We start from the raw sequence: 20,247 nt of genomic DNA, 5'->3' as shown, positions 1-20,247 counted from the left end.
CCCTTACCCGGTCACATGCAACGGGCTGGCCAATCCCGTGGTCAAAGCATCTGAAGACCTCTGAAGAAACCTTTTATTTTACATGTTGCCTTCATCACAATATATTTAGATCTGCCTGTACTACAGCTTGTGTACTGAGGATGGCAGAGTAGTTTAATGAGTGAACTGCAAGTATTTTTTTGTGTCCTTATCCACAAAAGCATTCTGATAATTTCTCTTTTTTTTTTTTTAGGTGGTTGAGGGATTTTAAGGAGTCCATCTGCTGTACCTGTGCCTCCCCCACCCCTGCCTCAGCAGCAGGCCAATGGCGTGCGCCTGGGCGGAATCACCATGGCGACGGGTTCTCTCTTGCTCGTCGGGCCGCTCTTCCCTTTCCAAGCGTGGCGTAACATCTCCCCTTTGGAAGCCGAGTGGCACCGTAGATCCACCCATGCCCGAGCAGCCGACCGCCACGTATGTCTGGATTGGGCTGTTAGAAATTTAGCAAATTATAGCACAAATAAAATCAACATCCCATGATGTGTCGAATTTGGCCCTTACAGCAATAACATCCCAACTGAACAAGCTCTTTATTTTTCAAGATCAACGGCCATTTAGTTAATTTCAAGATGCTGCTTTACTCATCAAAGAGCACTGAAATACAGACCTTTGAGCTAACATCTAAGTATTTCAAGGATTTATTTGGTCTTGTGTTATAAACCTTTGTGTTTTATTCAATATTAGCTGTATTTTTGTTACAAATATTAAAGTGCTCTATTAGCAAATATTAAAGTGCTCTAATAGCAAATATTTAGGCAAAAAAAAGCACATCACATTCTAAAACACTCAGTCATTAGATGTTTTCTTCCTTTCCAAAAATGCTTCCATTCTTAACCTATACACAAGGCTTCAACAGTAATTATTGTACAACAACAATCTGTTTGTGCATTTTTATTCTTAGTTAATGAAATAACAAGGCCAAGCTGTATGTCAACAAAATAAAACCTGTTCTGAAAGTACACATTGTTAGAGTCCACTACTATAACTCTTAAGTAAGAAGTGTTTCTAATAGCAGCCCATTTCAATAAAATAGCTCACATACATATTCCAAAAACACTTTATATAGATCAAAGCTTTATTAAATTTATGAAATCTTCACTCTCAATCTTCACTCTCAGTTTCATATGTCCTTTGAAGACTTTAAAAAGTCATGCAGGAATTGGTACAAACTGTGTCAAGAGAAGAGAACAGGGAACAAATCTGTCTTCCAATGGTTATATATATACACACACTGACAGCTGACACAATTTTAAGCAAGAAGTCTGAAAAAAGAAGCCCTGTGTAGCAAAGAAAAGATTCTATTTCATATTATATTCCATTTTTTTCCTCATCTATTTGTATTGCACTCTAAGAAGAAAGGACTATAAAAGACAGCAAACTGGTAGAGCAGATGGACTCCTTAAAATCCCTCAACCACCTCAAAAAAAAAAAAAGAGAAATTATCAGAATGCTTTTGTGGATAAGGACACAAAAATTACTTGCAGTTCACTCATTAAACTACTCTGCCATTCCCAGTACACAAGCTGTAGTACAGGCAGATCTAAATATATTGTGATAAAGGCAACATGTAAAATAAAAGGTTTCTTCAGAAGTCTTCAGATGCTTTGAGGCAATAGGAAACTGGGCAACTAAATACAAAGAAACTACAAAGTAATTTAGAGAAATCAGTAATGAGAATTCAGCACGACTTCTGGGTGCCTTACAACTTGGAGCATGATCTTTAGAATTCCTGTTCAGTGTACATAATTCCACTAATGCATTATTATTCTCCTAAAGCTTCAGAAATGTTTTCCACAGGGAGCAATATTCTAACCACAACATGGTAATTGGGAACCCACTGGGGACTACTGCACAGATTCTTTAAATAAGGAAATCACTCAGTCTTGTTCTGATTTTTTCTGCCAGCACAAGCTTTGGTGAACTGAAAGCTACCAGTTCTAATGAAAACATATGATATATGTTGCTATCTGTAGACAGTGAGATTTTACTAAATCCCTGGAAGCATCCAAAAGGCCACCTATATTAACTGCCTATTTGGGAGTTTGCATTTAGGAAAACACATGTTCAATGAATTTAAAAAAAAAACCTGGGGATTTTCAGACCTCCTTGCTCCTGAATGTGTTATCCCAAATGGAGTGACCAATCTCCTCTTGCAGCACACTCAGTGTACACTTCTCTCATGTAGTGAGGCTATCATGGGAGAAACATGAGATGGGGGTCCTGCTTTAGGATATAGAGGCCACAGCAGCAGCCAACAGTTCTCATCTCAGATAGCAAGGCCCAGCTGGACAGGGGTGGCCAACGGTAGCTCTCCAGATGTTTTTTGCCTACAACTCCCATCAGCCCCAGCCAGCATGACCAATGGTTGGGGCTGATGGGAGTTGTAGGCAAAAAAACATCTGGAGAGCTACTGTTGGCCACCCCTGGTATATAATATAAAAGGGCAGAGACCAGGGAAAGCAAATTGAGGCAGGAAGTGGTAAGAAAATGGTGTGAGGGAAAATGGGAGAGACAAATGGGGGAGAATATGACTATGAAGAATTTGTTTCTTAACATTTGAAAGTAAGAATAATTATTAATAATTATTGTATGGCAGTGTGTGTAGTATAGCCAGGAGATCCTAACATTGTCTGGCAGCCAGAAGGTCTAGCTCTTTTAGCATTTTGCACCACTAGATGGTGAGCTAGACTTCTTTTTTTAAGGTAAAAGTTGTTTCAGTGGTGGTTTAGCCATTACCTTCCTCTGAGTCATGATCCTGATATTGCTTGGAGGATGCCCATTCAAATACTAGCCAAGGCCAACCCTGTTTACCTTCTGAGATCTGGCTAGCCTGGGCTATCCAGGTCAGGGCAGGAAAGTGAGAATTCTGTTGGATCAGACCAAAGGTTTATCTCATTTGTTTCTAATCAACTGGCAAGATCAGGATGACTACCTTGTAAAAAAAAAAAAAACCCAATTATCCTGAAGCTAATTCAAACTCAAAGTTCATGTAGACATCTGTTTATTAGGGCAGGTTCACTGAAGTTCAGTAAGAATTACTTTTCCTTAGACACACTTGCTTGTTTGTTGGAGAGCCAGTTTGGTGTAGTGGTTAAGTGTGCAGACTCCTATCTGGGAGAACCGGGTTTGATTCCCCACTCTTCCACATGCACCTGCTAGCATGGCCTTGGGTCAGCCATAGCTCTGGCAGAGGTTGTCCTTGAAAGGGCAGCTGCTGTGAGAGCCCTCTCCAGCCCCACCAACCTCACAGGGTGTCTGTTGTGGGGGAGGAAGGTAAAGGAGATTGTGAGCTGCTCTGAGACTCTTTGGAGTGGAGGGCAGGATATAAATCCAATATCATCATCTTCTTCTTGTTGTTATGGGAGGCCATTTCAGTCAGCAAGGATATTTTGTCAAATTCATCTGACTAAATGGGCACATGAAAGCCTCTTCCGCTATATATTTGCTTGTTTGGAAGGCACCATAGATTTTTCATTTGTCATGTAAAGTTTGAGCTTAATTTCCCGTGCTTTTAGATATCTGTGTTCAATAAAGAGCATGTCAACACTATAGTTTTATGCTACATAAACTGACAAGATGCGCTCAAAATTGTAGATTGGTGGGATGCTGATAATTCCTACTTAGATTGCAGCTCGACTGCTAAAAAAGGAATAAACTGTGCATGCAGAAAACTCCATAGCCTCACCCTCCAAACTTGTTTCCAAAACTGAACTTTTACACAAGTTTGTCTACAGTGTAATTAATGTTTACTTGAATAACCTGGAATTCAGCTTTCAGAAATCAAGAGCAGCTGTGACCTGAAACTGCAAATTAATCTTTTTAGTAAAGGTAGTCCCCTGTGCAAGCACCAGTCATTTTCTACTCTGGGGTGACGCTGCTTTCACAACGTTTTCACAGCAGACTTTTTATGGGGTAGTTTGTCATTGCCTTCCCCAGACATCTAAACTTTCCCCCCAGCAAGCTGGGTACGCACTTTACCGACCTCAGAAGGATGGAAGGCTGAGTCAACCTGGAGCCGGTTACCTGAACCAGCTTCCGCTGGAATCGAACTCAGGTCGTGAACAGAGGGTTCCAACTGCAGTACGGCAGCTTTACCACTCTGCTCCACGGGGCTGTTCAAATCCTTTTAGTAGCTTCATATTAAGTGTGGAATATTCACATTGTCTGTTGCTGTTTTATGGTCTATATTCACAAGGCAACAGAAACAATACTTAGGGTAGTATCCAAATACATAAAAAGCTGTTCAGGACTGCAGTCCGAATGATGCAGTCTCCAGTGTGAAAAAGAAATTGCCTACTGTTCCCTTGTTGATAAGATCAAGCATTACTTCTCCAAGACATCCTGCTGCTCTGCATGCATCTTTACATCGAAAGTTACATCATGACTACTCAACACACTTATCCTGGCCCAAAGAGAACTTTATAGACAGTGCTAGTTGTACAAAATAGAACTATTATCATTCTTAATAAAAGGTGCAATGTTTTGAGAGACATCACTCCATGCAGAACATCATGCATTATAAGAAGTAAATAAACTGTTTTTGTCAAGTAAAGATGTTACTTAAATTGCCCCTTTAAACGCTTTTGGGGAGGAGAACCTTACCACTTTCTTTTCTCCTTCCTTGTTTGGATCGTCTACATAACACAGTACAAAGTCTATTTGCCGGATACCATCTCTGAAGAAAATAGAGTCTTTGCTTTGATGTCGCTTGTCAATCTGTAGAGAAGATAATACACACTATTTACATCTGTGGCTGCTAACATACAAGACAAGAAACCAGTCTTCTATTCATTTATTTCAGACATTCAGTCTTCTATTTTCCTATGTGTTCTATGGTGATAATGAAGCTTAAACACCAGATTCTTGGGTTGCACAAATTTTATAAATAATAGGTAGAAATTCCAATAATCCATGGACATGATTTAGTTTTGTAATACATTTTTTGTATATAGTTCCACTGTGTAGTGGCTCTTATTGTGCTTGCTCACCAAGCACTGCCCGGTCACCCTCTTTCCCTCTCTGTCTCATAAGCACACACCATGGACTCCCTCCATTCATACACAAGTGTGCTGGCCCTTCTTACTAGCCATTCTCTCTCTCTCTCACACACACTCACTCACACACACACACCACTGGTGCTGTCAACTCACTTTTACACACACTTTGTTTTGTTGTACAAGACATGAAAACAACTGAAGAATGTTACAGGTATGCCTGACATATACACAATACACATCACAAATGTTACACACAAGACATGTTAGTAACAAAGTGACAAAAGACTGCTGTTTTTAAAAGCCTTTTTGTTTTTGCCTTAACATCCACTTTTAGAAGCCACTGCAAATATTGCTGAAGCAATGTTTCTTGTCTCAGTCTAATTTTGCATTGTAAAATAATAGCATTCTGTATTAAAAATGATATATGAAAGCTGGAAGCACAGCAGCAGTTCTGAAAGTAAACACAATATATTTTCCCTTTTGTGTGAAGGTTTAGAAAAGCAACAGATGAGCAGCAGGGAATCCATCTGACTACAGATTGTGAGGGAATATAATTTTGCACGGGGTTCCTAAAAGCTTTTCAGACTTGGAAATAGTGGCTTTTGGTTACTTTTTTATTTTACACATTTAAAAGGAAACTATAAACAATAATAATCTCCCAGCGTCTTTGTAATAGGCTCAGTATTACTGAACTTCTTCAGAGTAAGCTCAGGATTTTCCCAAGAGTTTGCCAAACAAACTTTAGAATGATGTGGCTTGGGAGAGGCTGTCTGCCATCATTCTCAAAACTTAGAGCACCAAGTGGGAGGAGGTGTATCTGGCAGTGAAAAGTGCTCTTACTAGACTTCCAAGCCACAGTAGAGGCTTTCAAGCATGCTTAGAAGTGTTCTTTGCCATAGGGAAGTCTGAAAACTGTATTTTGCATTTCTTCAATAAAACATCCAGAAAGAACTGGAAACTACTGATGCCTTTGCAACACCATCCCTTCTCCTTCTGCAAAGGTAAGTCTGGGAGAAGTGCCAGGTTAAGACTATTACATGCTAATACAAGGCTACTACGAAACACTTTTGGGGCTGATTCTGAGCAGAGTCCAAACTTCCCACAGAATTTTGGGCTGTGTTCATAATTAACTCCATGACAAAAGAGGCACCAGAGTTTTCATTCTACTCCACAAAACTGAATTTTCCAATTGATTTTGATGGGTTCAAAATACTTTTGCAGAAGGTGGCTGGTAATTCCTGTTTCAGGACTAATTTTTGTTGCTGCATGACCATGTTGCGCTTTATATATTCTCAATTTGCTTTCTTTTTCAATCTTGAACTCATTTTTTTTTTTATTGGAACAATTCATAATGCTTTAAGTAACAAATCTGAAAGTAGATTCAGGCAGGCAGCTGTGCTGGTCTGAAGCAACAGAACCAAGCTTGAGTCCACTGGTACCTTAAGACCAATAAAGTTTAATTCTCAGTATAAGTTTTTGTATACGTGCACATGAAAGCTTATACCCAGAATTAAATTTTGTTGGTGTAAAGGTGCCACTGGACTCAAACTTTGTCTAATTTGAAAGTAGTTACTCTCAAAGCCTCCCAATGATGTGTTGTTTATCATGGATTTATTCCATGTCCCTATTCTGTATTCCAGGATATCCTGAATACATGCATGAGTCTATCCCAGTTTTACACTGGCCTTGAGAAGCAGGGCATCATCCAAAGGAAAAGACCCAGAGAGAGGTTATGTAGGATTGTGTAAAACAGAATATTATCAAAGTCAAATCAGCTTAATGTAATAAGCTGCAAATCTTAATATCTATTATTTATAAGGATTACATTGAACTGGTACACAACACCCAGTGCAAATGTAATGGAGAGACTGGTGACTGTAATGGAGAGACTGGTGACTGCCGCAGTAGCAGTTCCCACCTCCTCCAGGGACACAACTTTCTTAAATTGGCTGACATTGTGAATTTGCATCAACACAGACAAGCTCCTACTACAGTCTCCCACTAAAAACAATGGGATATAACAGACTGTGTAATCATGATCAATGCACATAAACTGCTGTGCAAATACATGAAAGTTGGATGAACTGAGAGCCTACAGGTTGTGATCTCCATGCACACAAATAGAACTGCTCAAGAGTGTTAAACCAACACTGAGCAGGCCCATTTGTGACATGACATCCACATAATTACACATATTTTCTAAAGCTTGTTGCTTACATTGCTTTTTAAGAATTACAGTGCAGTCTTTAATAGAGTTATACACCCTTCTAAGTAGGGTTCCCAAGTCCAACCCCAGAAATATCTGGGGACTTTGGGGGTGGAGCCAGGAGACTTTGGGGGTGGAGCCAGGAGACACTGGGGTGGAGCTAGGGGGAGGGGGGGAAACGGCGAGCCGCCCCGTCTCGGAGTGGGCGACACCGCCACGCCGCTGCCGCTTCTTCTCTGCTCGCCGTGGCTGCTCCTCCGAGATGGGCTCAGCCTGAGCCCATCTCGGAGGAGCAGCCACGGCGAGCAGAAAAGAAGCGGCAGCGGCGGCCTTGCCCGCTCCGCCTCTGGGGTAGAAGCGGAGGGGGGGGGTGGAGGTGGGCCAGGGGCATGGCGAGCCGCGAGTCCGGGTCCTAGAAGGCCCCAAATTCAGTTTGCCATGCTCCTGGCCTGCCTCGCCCTCCCCTGCGCTGCTGCCGCCTCTTGGCTGCTCCTCTGAGATGGGCTCAGCCTGGGCTCATCTCGGAGGAGCAGCTGCAGTGGGAGGGGAGGGGGCAGCAGCAGCGCAGTGGCCTCGCTGGCTCCGGGATGCGGCGGCTCGCCATGCTCCCCGGCGCCGTTTCCACCCCTCCCCCCACTTCCATTTTTTGGGGGAGCGGGGGAAGAGGGTGGAAATCCTGGGGTCCCCCGCCAGGGCGGGAGGGTTGGGAAGCCTACTTCTAAGTTTATAAGACAGTACATTCAGAAGGCTGTCACCCTTCTTAGGATTCCAGTATTAGTCAGTCTAATTAAAAAAAAAACTGGTTACAAGATTTCCCACCAATAATCATTTTAAAGTTATCATTGTATATTGTATCTGTCTTAATGTAATACTTTTAAAAAGGGGACTGTTTTTGTGGGGACTTTTTAAGAGGCAGACAAAAAAAATCAGAGTTCATTACTTTTTTCTGTTTAAACTCTGCCTTTATTTATTTAATTGATTCATTTATATTCCACCTTTCTCCCCAAGGGGGACCCAAAGCAGCTTATATCATTCTCCTCTCCACTATTTTGTCCTCACTGCAACCCTGTGAGGTAGGTTAGCCTGAGAGAGTATGACTGGCCCAAGGTCACTGAGTGAGGTTCCATGTAGGACTGCCAAATCCAATTCAAGAAATATCTGGGGACTTTGGAGGTGGAGCCAGGAGACATTGGGGGTGGAGCCAGGAGCAAGGGTGTGACAAGCATAATTGAATTCCAAAGGGAGTGCTGGCTATCACATTTAAAGGGACCACACACATTTTTAAATGCCTTTCTTCCATAGGAAATAATGAAGGATATGGGCACCTTCTTTTGGGGGTCATAGAACTGGACCCCCTGTTCCAATCTTTTTGAAACTTGGGGGGCATTTTGGGGAGCAGCAGTGGATGCTATACTGAAAATGTGGTACCTCTACCTCAAAAAACAATCCCCCAAGCCCCAGATACCTGCAGATCAATTCTCCATTATTTCCTATGGGAATAAGTCTGCATAGGGAATAACAGAGTTCCCAGCAGACATTTCCCTCTCGTCCCCCCGCTTTCTGTTGCAGCGGGAGGGCCTCCAAACCAGGGAATCCCCTGCCCCCACTTGGGGATTGCAACCAGTAAACAACCCAAAATGGTTATAGTGACACAATTACTACACTTATAATGCACTACAATAACAACTTTATAGGTAAAACCAATAACACTTGTACATTTCAAAATGGAACATTCTCAACACAATACTAAGTCCACAACAATACAGTTTCAATAGTAGAGTTCCAATGGACAGGAGGCCAGCTTCATATCCTGCTTCGAAGTTTCTTCCAGCAAAGGACCACTCTACATTCCTTTCTCCAGTGGAGACACTCCAATAATTCTAAGAACTTCCAATTGGAAGGCAACTTCAAACTCTTCCTCCTTCAATAGTTAAATTACACTTCTTATAGTACATTAAAAATAGACAACAGTCTCATTATTCAAATAGGCAACAGCTCAATACGGCTCAAGGCAATAGGAAACTGGGCAACTTGAAATGTACAAGTGTTATTATTGGTTTTACCTATAGTTATTGTAGTGCATTATAAGTGTAGTAATTGTGTCACTATAACCATTGTGGGTTGTTTACTGGTTGCTATCTTGAGTGACTTCTCTCTAATTTCTCACCTGGGGATTGACAATCCTAGTTCCATGCCATGAGCAAAGATTCCAACCTGAGTCTCTCAGATGCTAGTCCAACAGTCTTAAACCACTATACCTTACTGGCTTCCTTATCGTTATGGGTTTTTAATCTAATTGTAAATCTTGTTTTCAATAAACTAGAGACATCACACAGTGAAGCTTGTTATCACTGCAGCCATCCAAGTCATTAGCAGCATAAGTAGTCAATGGTTTACCCTGAGACGTCGCTTCAGGAACAGATTGAATCTCCTTCCAGTATTCTAGAATAACCAACAGGGAATTAGCATGTGAGCATACCATCCCAAAAAATTAAGCCTATAGTTATTTGAAGCTAGGATATGGAACCATTTTTTTCCTCTGCAATAAGGGCCATAGCTGAAAATTTTAAGTCTGCCAGAATAAACAGCATTTATTCAGAGGACAACTGTGCTAACATGAATTAACACATTAGACATTCTTTTCTAAGAAGTATGTTCTCACAATCTCAAGGAACATGTTCAAATGGAAAAAAAATAAATATGATCTAGAAGACATCCAAGATACAATCACAGAAACTTGGAATCAAGTCTCATGAATAGAGTGGCTGAAAAATGTGCTATTGCTGTCACAAAACTCATTGCCAGGAAGCTGCAGCTGAATCTGCAGACACTCCAAGCCACATGTTATGTTCTCCACAAAAAGACATCTCTAAAGGCAATTGGGATGTTAGCATGTATACAATTCAAGTAAGGGAGTGATTTGTCTATAACACAACAAGGAACAGCTTTTGAAAATTTGCACTGGCTGTTGGCAGGGTTCCTGCTGTCAACATGGAAATGTTCCAAGGAAAGATATATTTCCCTTTTCTAGGGCTTCTTTCCATGTTTTCAGCTGTGACTATCAGACAAAATGAGGAGAATAAATGATCCCTCTGCTCCACAGAGCTAAGAACAGTTGTGAAGACTCATCTCAGGGTTCTCCTCATTTAATCCATGGAAGTTAAAATCTAGGCCATCTGACTCTTAAAAATTAAGTAGTTTAAGTACAAATTTCAGCACTTTACTCCCTAGTTGATTCTTTAAATCCAAAACAAACAGAAAACTAGCCACCAATGACATGGTTGAAGAAAATAAATACTAGTGATGGTTTTGCCAACTCAAATACCTTTGCTGAAGAGGCTCTAAGATAACAAAATTGACTTCAGTTCTCAAAAATGTATCAAGATAGAAATATTTCCAGCATATGTGAAATATTCTTCTCAGGAAGAAACCTTCCTAAGTGACATATTTTCTATTAGAAAACTGGCTAAAATTGGTGCACTCCCCTCCCACCCCTCACAAAAGCCTCATTCAAAACTTCAAAGTTTGATCAAGCTCCAATTTATGGTGCTATTCAAATACAGCAGCTGGGTAAACTGGAGAGTGCTAACTCTACACAAACTGAAATTCTAAACTAAGATTTAGATTCCTGCTTGTGGAGAGTAAACAAATGTTGATATTCCCTGAATCAGCATTCAGACATTATCCAAGTTGGAATGTAATAATATCTGGAAATTCTTAATTAAGTTTCAAATGTGGAAGAAGCAGGGAGGAGTAGCGGGAGTTCATAAAAACAGCAACAAAACAAAACAAAACCTGTGCTCATGCCCAGTCTCAGTTTACTCACCACTTGTCATGAAGTCTGAATGCAGTCAATGTTTGTAGATTGCATAATTTCATTTCTTCAGTACAAAGCTTGGGTTGACTTGGTGCATAATTCTGATTTCTGCCCATACCATCACCATTATGGGCAGAAGACATACAATTGTAGCTCAAAAAAACTAGTTGCTCAATAAATTAATCCAGCCACAGTGAAGCACTTCACTTGCTGACTTTAGCTGGAGATGTAGATAATACTTAGCATTGTTTGGATCATGTAAGTTTCTGCAAGTGGTGTTAATGGAATCTTTTCGTTAATTCCATTGAAAATATGTTTATTAAAATAAAAAACTGGATAATGTGATATTAATTGCTGAGTTTCCCATCTATATCACAGTTAAAGAACCACACTCCAGTGCAATGTTTCTCAAACTATGTGAGCTGTGGCACACTAGTAAGTCCCTTGAAAAATTGTCACACCCATCCCATTGTGACCTATGCAGAACTGATTCCACCATTCTATGCCAATATATGGACAATAATACAGTCCTTAGTGAGAATAAATCATGATTCCCTTACGTAGACTCTACAGATGGCAAGCAGAGAGACTCCCAGAAACGTCATTACTCAGAAAACACAGTTCCATCTGTAAGACCAGAATGAATCTGTGGGTTAGGACACTGGGAGGCAACATTAATGGTGCTAATGATGCAAGTTGTTCTTGTCACCAACTGAGAAAGAGAGATTTGGATACAAGAATTAAGTGTGCCTCCAATTTTAATTTAGAACAAACTGTATCTGAGGTATCAATACTCCAATAAATAATGCTACCACATTACTAGGAAACCACAGAGCAGAGCTGGTAGGTACGGATGGTATCAATGGCTTCAATAGGTTCCATAAAGAATAGTAAAAGGGTTGTAATCAGCATATTCGTTTCAAAATGGCTAACCCCTCTTCAGACACTGAGGACTCCAGTGGTCCCTGCAGTATAGAAGTTCAATTAAATTAAATATATTTCCATAGTCAAATCATGGGAACATAAATGTCAGTGCACTCTAAATGATCAAAGGGGCATGTTCATCCCTGTTACATCTCAAGTTTCTTCAATCAAGTTATATCATAAATAGGCTGCTTGAAAATTAAGTCCTCCATATATTGCTTTTAAAATTAAGAAGTGGGAGGGCTTTTTTGTAGAAAAAGCCCAGAAGGAGCTCACTTCAGGGGGTGAGGCCACATCCCCTGATGTCACCAGAGGCCGGGCTCCAGGATGCTGTGGGAGCTTCCTGAAAGCACGTGGCTGCCTTCTGCCAGAGCCCTAGCCATTCCAGCCGAAGCTGTACTCTGGTGTGCTCTGGCTCAAAATAAGCCCTGAGAAGTGGTATAATTTTAAACTATAATATGTTGCCATATAAAATATAATATGAACTAAAAGCACACATATCCACATATATTCATACTGACACTGCAGGAAATTTTACCATAACCCTGTCAAGTGGAGACAGTTATAGCAGTATCTTTTGTTATCTTATGAAAACAGTGAACCAGAAGACTTAAATAGAACAACCCATTTCAACAGAAAATGTGTTAGTAACACCAATTCCCAATGCAAGCAAGAATGCTGAGTATGATGTCAGTGGTCATTTGCTATAATTTCATTTCTGAGGCCATTTAGATGGGAAATTGGGAAGGCAGACTGCCTCAGAGCTTCATTCTGAGGTTCTGAATGAGCTAAAGGCAATAACTGTAAGAGAAGAATGCACACAGATACAACTGTTATCTTGCTTTTAATTACTGAGATGGTACTAATATCTGCTTTGAAGTTTTCAGATACATTATTAGATATCCCCCTGTTCATAGAGTTGCCAATGCCCAGGTAGGGTCTGGAGATCTCCTACTTTTACAATTGATCTCCAGTTGGCAGAGATCAGCTCCCCTGGAAAAAATGGCTGCTTTGAAGGGTGGATCTATGGCATTGTACCATGCTGAGGTCCCTCCCCTCTACCTTCTCCTGGATCCATTCCCCAAAGTTTCCAGGTATTTTCCAACACAGATCTGGCAACCCTACCTGTTCATCACTTCAAATAGGCTTGGTCCTACTTAGTGGGAGTGGTATATTAGTAATTTGTTTATTTAAAAATAGCATGTGACTCAAACTGACCTACATGATTAAGGCAGTATAGAAAATAAGCCAAAAGTTCTGTTAAGAACAGCAGAAAACGGCCAAACACAGAATATGAAGTCTTTCCATAGCAACCACAGCATACAATAAGGGAGAAAAAAAAGAATTTTCCAGTTTTCAACTGTGCATATTTTCAGTTTATATTCTGCACAAGCTTTCTTGGGTGCAACTGTCCTTTTAATGGTTTTATGGGAAGATATCAAATTTAATACATGATGGATTGAATGGCTTAGCAGCGCAACAGTCCTTTTTTAACCACCCCTTACTGAAAAGTCAATTGCTTATTTAAAGGGTATGAAAAACACAGAGGTCCATATAACATACTGGATAGGCACAGAAAGGTTAATATTATGGTGTGAAAGAAGTGTTCTCCCTTTTGTTGTTTTTAACATCCAATCTGATTAAAAGTTCTGGAGAACTTGGAAGGTAACACACTGTTTTGTGTAATTTTTGGTTGGTCCAAATTAAAGGTAGGTGGCTTTTATTTTGGGATTTCGACTTGACCTCTTTTTGAACAGTCTGTAGTTTTGAAATCTAAATATGATAACTCAATTACCTTAGGAAAACTGGAATATTCTTTTTTATCACTCACTCTCTTTTTGGTGCTTTTTGGCATATAGGAGGAGGAAACATCATTCATGCAGGGATGCATAGCTGCTACCACTGCTTGCTGCTTACCCCTTGAAGGTCAGAGATGAGTAATGTAGTCTCAGTGGTACTTAGGCCCTGCCAGTGGCATCATGGGAAAGATATAATGTTGTTAGTGTTGAGGAAAAAGCAGCAGGATGCTGTTTTCTTTAAATAAAAAAAAGCAGCAATCATGAGGCATTGTGTTCATTTTGCTTTAAAAGGTTTTGTGAATACTGACATTAATTCCCAAGGGAAAAAAATGGACACAAATAAATAAATAAAATTAAGCTCTTTATCATATTTACTTCCTTGGATAAGTCAGAAAATGTATGTCAATGTGTAACATATGATTTACATGGTAGATTATTCTCTTTACATTTGCAAATATTTCAAAACACCAGTTTTAAAACATAGCCTTAAACAGATATTTTATCAGATATTTTAATCTGATAAATGTTTCAGGATATTTTTAAAGTGTGAGAATTCTAGCTCTCAGCCTTAAACTAGAGCAGGGGTGGCCAACAGTAGCTCTCCAGAGGTTTTTTGCCTACAACTCCCATCAACCCCAGCCATTGGCCATGCTGGCTGGGGCTGATGGGAATTGTAGGCAACAAACATCTGGAAAGCTACCGTTGGCCACCCCTGAACAAGAGCATTATTTGTGCCTGAGTGGGTGGGGGAACAGGATGACTATGGGTGATTGTGCCCAGCATTTGCTCTCAGGCAGCTTCCTGAAACCCCACCCATACTGACCAGCCACTTCACTGGAGGAAGAAGGGGTCAGTGGACCTGAAGGTGACAGGTTTCAATTTAGTCTGCTGCTCATGTTTAAAAGCAAAGGGATACCAGTATGCTGAGTATCTGTAACCTTCTACAGCAATAACCCACCATTCCACTCCATCTTTTTAAATTCTCATTTCTGTTGTTGCTAATTTTTCTTTACTATGTCCACAGAGGGTTAACAAGGCCAAGAAGAGTTGGATTTATACCCTGTGCTTCACTCAGAGTCTCAGGGTGGCTTACAACCCCTTCCTCTCCCCACAACAGACGGTGTTCTCAGCTGCGGAGAACATCCTCAATGCCACTGAGGATGTTCTCCGCAGCTGAGAATGAAACGTCTGGAAGGAAAACTTTCTCCAGTAGAACACGGCACTTGATCCCGAAAGATTCTACAAACCCTAATAAGTCTTCTTTCCTTGGTTATCCAACAGGTGAGTTGGGCAAGTTGTTGGCAGAAGTTGGACTGTCAACTCTACTTATGCTGTACCAAGACCAGAGGAACCTGTAATCAATAAAGTTCTAGCCTGATTCTCCCTAGCACAATGTGTCTATGTCAACCTTCTCCCCCTGCTGAGCTAGTCCCCACTCCAGGCACAAAAGGCAGGTTTCCCAAATTTTTTATAATACAGTATTTTGTTTAGCTAAACAAATACGGTACTTCCTGAAGGTACTATGATTTGGCAACTTTCCTATATAGGCATTTTACCATGTAAATGAAAAATACAGTGCGTGCATCATGAAGACAGTGAATATGGTATGACAAGTAATGTATGAGCAAAGAGGAACTTGAAATTAGTTGTGTCAGCAGCTATGGTAATGCAGCATCACAGTGCATAACAATACTAGCATCCAAGGTTGTGCATTAAAGTGCTAAAGAGTTATGAACATAAACATTTATTTTTTCAGTAATAATTTTGAATATGGGTAAATTATAAGAAACAACAGGGCTTTTCCCTCCTGAAAAAAGGAGGAGCTGGTTCTCAAAAGGGAAATGAAGGAGAACACATGGGTGGCCCTCATGAACTTTTAAACTTTTTTTTGATAATTTTGTTTTCATGAAGAAGTTCCAGAACTCAGTTCTGCTGCATTCCCCCAGGAAAAAAAGCCCTGAGAAATAATATCATTAAATGTGCATACATTTAATTTGGCAAAATGCATTTGAATTTATCAACAGTATCAGTATTCAATTATAACATAGTAAGTCAGTCTGATTATGGCTCAAATTAATCACAATGGCTTCAAGTTTACTTATTGTAGGTTCATCACATAGCACAAACATTCAAAGAAATCATAAATCTTTTTACCTTCAAACAAGTTTAATTAAAGTGAAGTCACTCAATAGATTCAATACATTACAGGAAGAATTTGCTGTAACCAGCAAAGTGGATAACTTATAATATGAAAACATAGCTATGAGGCAAAATTAACTCTAGGCATAGCTGACTACTTGCATCACAATAGATTTTTATGCAAAATATGTAAGTCATAACAATTTGGTAATAGCTCTTCCATAATTCATCTTCCATTTAATTAAAAAAAATGAACGACTGTCAATACATTGGAATTAAATTAATAAAAATAGAATAAAAACATTTGTACTACCACCAAGACTGTTCTGTTTTAAAGGAAATGATTTTTGAAACTGTGGCTATAAAGGTTGTTGTCCCTAGAAGGGAAGTTGACTGAATTTTTGTGAGGTAATTTTATTTTATTTTTCATTGTATATTATCCAGAATACAGGAGAAATTGGTTTAACAATGCCAATGTTTCAGAATATTGTTTTTCACATGAATGGCTCCTAGCAATCAGTCTAAAATCAGATATTTCAATTGCTCAAATACAAAGAGCTCGAAGAATTACATACAAAGCAGCTTTTTATTTTCTAAAAACATAATAAACACATTGTATGGAAAGACCGGTCTAGGCAAAATGTGCCACCTTCTGAGATCTTCAAAGAAATTTGATTGAACAACAAATTGAACAGATTCATGTGCTTGCAGCCTGCAGCATAGCTGGATGGGAAGAGTCAGGGAGCGCCCGTTTGGGCGCGCAGACTGGGAGGCGTGGTCTGACTGGGTAACGGCCAGATCTGCGCTTTCCTCAGTCTGCATCAGGTGGAAGACGATCGGCACGGTCGTCTGGGGGCCTCCCTGTTGAGGGCTCCTTTGAAGGCGCGGTGGTGGTTGCAGCAGTGGCTGCGGACGCGTTGGGGGACATCGCTGCGCTGGATCATCTCTGATTGTGGCTGAGTTGTTTGGGCGTCTGAGGGGCCTGTTAGGCTTAGGTTCTGGGTGCTGGGAGCTTGTTCGGGGTAGTCAGAGGCTCGTTCAACGCTTCCCAGGTGGGTGGTTTTGACGGTGCTACTTTAGGAGCTTGTTCTCTTGCACTGGGAGTCTTTAGCAGCGATCCCACGTATAGTGGAGATCCCTGCTTGGAGCCTGTTGGGACCTTCTTTGTGGTGCTGAGGGGTACAGTTGTGGTACTGTGGTCCCAGGCTCTGCTCATGACCTGAGTTCAATCCTAGCGCATGCTGAGTTCAGGTAGCCCGCCCTAGGTTGACTCAGCCTTCCATCCTTCTGAGCTGGGTAAAGGAGTGCCTAGTCTGCTTGGGGGTAAAGTAGAGGGGCCCTTAGAGGTTTTCCGCTTGGTGGCTCTGTGGGGGTTGGGTGAGTGGCCATTTTAGGACCCTTCTTGCCTGCTAACAGGGCTGGTGGCCATTTTGTGGCTCTTCCTTCGAGGGTGGTGTTGGCCATTTTAACTCCATAGTGGTTTGAGAGGTGTTATTAATGGCTTTGTACTTATACCATGGCAGGGGGAAAGGGGACAGGTAAGTCTAAAGGAAAGAAGCCGGCGCCCAAGGCACCTAGGGCGCCGCCTAAAAGACCCCCACCTCCTTTATCCTCATCGGCTGAGGAGGGTGATGGGGTAGTGGAGGCAAATATTTTGACCAGGTTGCGGGCGCTTGAGCAGGCGTCTGGCCTGCCTTGTCCTGGCGGTTTGGATGGTGATAGGGCATCTAGAAGGGGTCGCCAGGCTAACATTTTAACCAGACTTTCTATCCTTGAGGGCAGGTCTGGTGGTACCACTGTGGATAAGGATGCTGGTTCCAGTGGGGCTGACGTAGGGGCGGCATCGGCTGCTGGAGCATTTGGAGTGGGGACGGTGGTGGTTCCCTCTGGATGGTCGGGTAAGTTGGGATGCAATTTATAGGCTGGAGGTGGGCAGGCATGGCCATGGGGTCCTGCTTTAATGGCTGGCCAGGGTTTTCCCTTGTCCAGTTCAAGTGTGCCTACTTCTTCTGGATCAGGGTCCCCAAATAATTGGCCTGGACTTAGCGGTCAAGGTGAGCCTTGCAGGGCTTGTGCAGGCATTGGGCACCTGGGTATGGTGAGTCCCTTTATGGGAGCACCTTCCCCTTATGGGATGGTGCCTTTTGCTTCTTTGCCCTTTGTGGATGTCGCCTTACCATTAGGTGACCACCTTCTCCCAGCTACCCGCGAGAAAATATTAAAAGGGGAGTATGTGGATATTTTTTCATTACTCTTTAGGGAGTTGGAAAAGAAAGATAAGGAGGAATTGGATGAAAAAGAGAAAAAAAAGTTTAAAAAGCGGAAGGTGGACAGAACCTGGGCCAATTGGCTTCCAAGTTTTTGCATTCATGCGGGGGTGATTGCTCGGGCCCAGCCTTGGTGGGCTGCGGCCCTCTTTCAGTATCTGGATATAATATACAAGGGATACACGGCTTTTAGTGGCCCAGCGTGGCTACAGTATAACGAAGAGTTCCGGATGAGGGCCGCCCTGTATCCGTCTCTTCAGTGGGACCGGATCCACCAGCAGCTTTGGCTGCAGGTTATGTCCCCTGTTAGGCCTAATTTGGGCAATCGCTCGGACAGCGGTCATTTGGTAAATAGGTCTTCCTCATCAGTTTCTGCTTCATCAGGCTCTCCCCGCAGCACTGCGGGGCAGGCAGTTCAACCCCACATGCTGTGCTGGGAGTTTGGATCCCTTGGGGTGTGCAATAGAAAGGCGTGCCAGTTTAAGCACGAATGCCCCTTGTGTGGTGGTCCACACTCTTCTGACAACTGCCCTAGAGCACGGGGGCGTAAGAACCCAAAGAAGCCTGGGGGGGGGGGCGGAGGAGCTTTTCCAGCTAACAAAGGGGCCCAGACCGATAAGGGTGGGACTTCTTGAACAGTAGCTGGCAAGGTACCCTAAAAGGGTTGATAGTTTGTATTTGTTAGATGGTTTTAAGTTTGGTTTTAGGATCCGTTCATGTCAGGAAATCTTAAGTCTGTTCAGGGTTTGGAACAGGTAGTTAGGGATAAAATTGCCAAAGAGCTGGCTGAGGGAAGGATATTGGGTCCTTTTTCACATCCTCCAGTGAGTATTAGAGTCTCGCCTTTGGGGGTAGTGCCTAAGAAGACGCCTGGTGAATTTCGTTTGATTCACCATTTGTCTTTTTCTAAGGGCAAGTTGGTGAATGATGGGATCCCTGAGCCTTTATGCTCAGTTAGATATACCAGCTTCAATCAGGCTATTGCCATAGTGAGGTGTTGTGGGGTGGGGGCAGAATTGGCAATATGTGACATTAAGTCTGCTTTTCGCCTTCTACCTGTCCACCCTGATGATTTTGAACTTCTAGGGTTTTCTTTTCTGGGCGTTGTGGACAGCTGCTGTCTGGCTTTGCTGAGCTGGCAGAGGAGCTTGGGGTCCCTTTAGTGCCCAAAAAAACGGAGGGTCCGACTCAGAGGTTGACCTTTTTGGGGATTGAGATTGACACTGTTGTGCAGTTGTCTAGGGTGCCCCTTCAGAAAATAGTGGAGTTGTGGGCTAAGATTTCTGCCTTTCTTCTTAAGAAGAAGGTTACTTTGTTGGAATTGCAGCAACTAGTGGGGCACCTCAACTTTGCGTGCAAAGTGGTCGCTCCTGGAAGGGCTTTTCTTAGGAGGCTTTGTGATGCTATGGCAGGGTTACGCTTGCCTCAGCATAGAACTAGGGTTACCTGCAGCATGAGGGATGATTTGAGGGTTTGGCAAGAGTTTTTGGGGTCTTTTAATGGAGTCTCTTTTTGGAGGGACGACTTGAGGCTCGAAGCTGAACTCCAGGTCATGTCTGATGCTGTTGGATCCTTAGGTTTTGCAGTCTATTTTCGCGGACATTGGTGCACGGATAGTTGGCCCGACTCCTGGGTACAGGTAGGTGTGAACCAAGATCTTACGTTTCTCGAATTCTTTCCTATTTTAGTTGCGGTTTGGCTGTGGGGGAAGGATATGGTTGATCACACTGCATTTTTGGTGTGATAATATGGCGGTGGTCAACGTCATTAATTCCCTTTCATCCAAATCTGGGCGGGTTATGAGGCTGGTGAGGGCCTTCACTCTGCACTGTTTGCGGCTTAACATTTTGTTTTTAGCCAAGCATGTTCCTGGGGTGAGTAACGGGGTGGCTGATGTGCTATCTCGTAGACAGATGGAGAGGTTTCGTCAGCTGGCCCCAGATGCCAACAGAGAGCCGGTGGCAATGCCCCAGGAGCTATGGCCAATTGGAGAGCCAAAGCCTGCAGAGCGATAAGTCTAGCCATTGCGCCTAGCACTCGGAAGTCTTAAGAATGGGCT

General features: G+C 42.1%; 1 protein-coding gene across 6 annotated transcripts in view; it reads right to left on the bottom strand.

Annotated features, from left to right (window-relative positions):
• ANO5 (anoctamin 5) overlaps positions 1 to 20,247 on the bottom strand; it is a 95,506-nt gene that overhangs the window by 47,800 nt on the left and 27,459 nt on the right. For 2 of the 6 annotated variants that reach the window (XM_060261477.1, XM_060261478.1), the window contains exons 3-5: positions 13,901 to 13,948; positions 9,640 to 9,684; positions 4,642 to 4,755 (exon numbers count right to left, since the gene is read on the bottom strand). In XM_060261477.1, coding sequence (XP_060117460.1) covers positions 4,642 to 4,755; positions 9,640 to 9,684; positions 13,901 to 13,948 — 207 coding nt within the window. The remainder of the gene's footprint in view (positions 1 to 4,641; positions 4,756 to 9,639; positions 9,685 to 13,900; positions 13,949 to 20,247) is intronic. The other 4 variants (XM_060261481.1, XM_060261482.1, XM_060261479.1 and 1 more) reach the window with 3 other exon arrangements.

Source organism: Heteronotia binoei, chromosome 21 (genome assembly GCF_032191835.1).
Source record: "Heteronotia binoei isolate CCM8104 ecotype False Entrance Well chromosome 21, APGP_CSIRO_Hbin_v1, whole genome shotgun sequence".
Lineage (NCBI taxonomy): Eukaryota > Metazoa > Chordata > Lepidosauria > Squamata > Gekkonidae > Heteronotia > Heteronotia binoei.
This window is presented reverse-complemented; position numbering and strand designations above follow the sequence as displayed.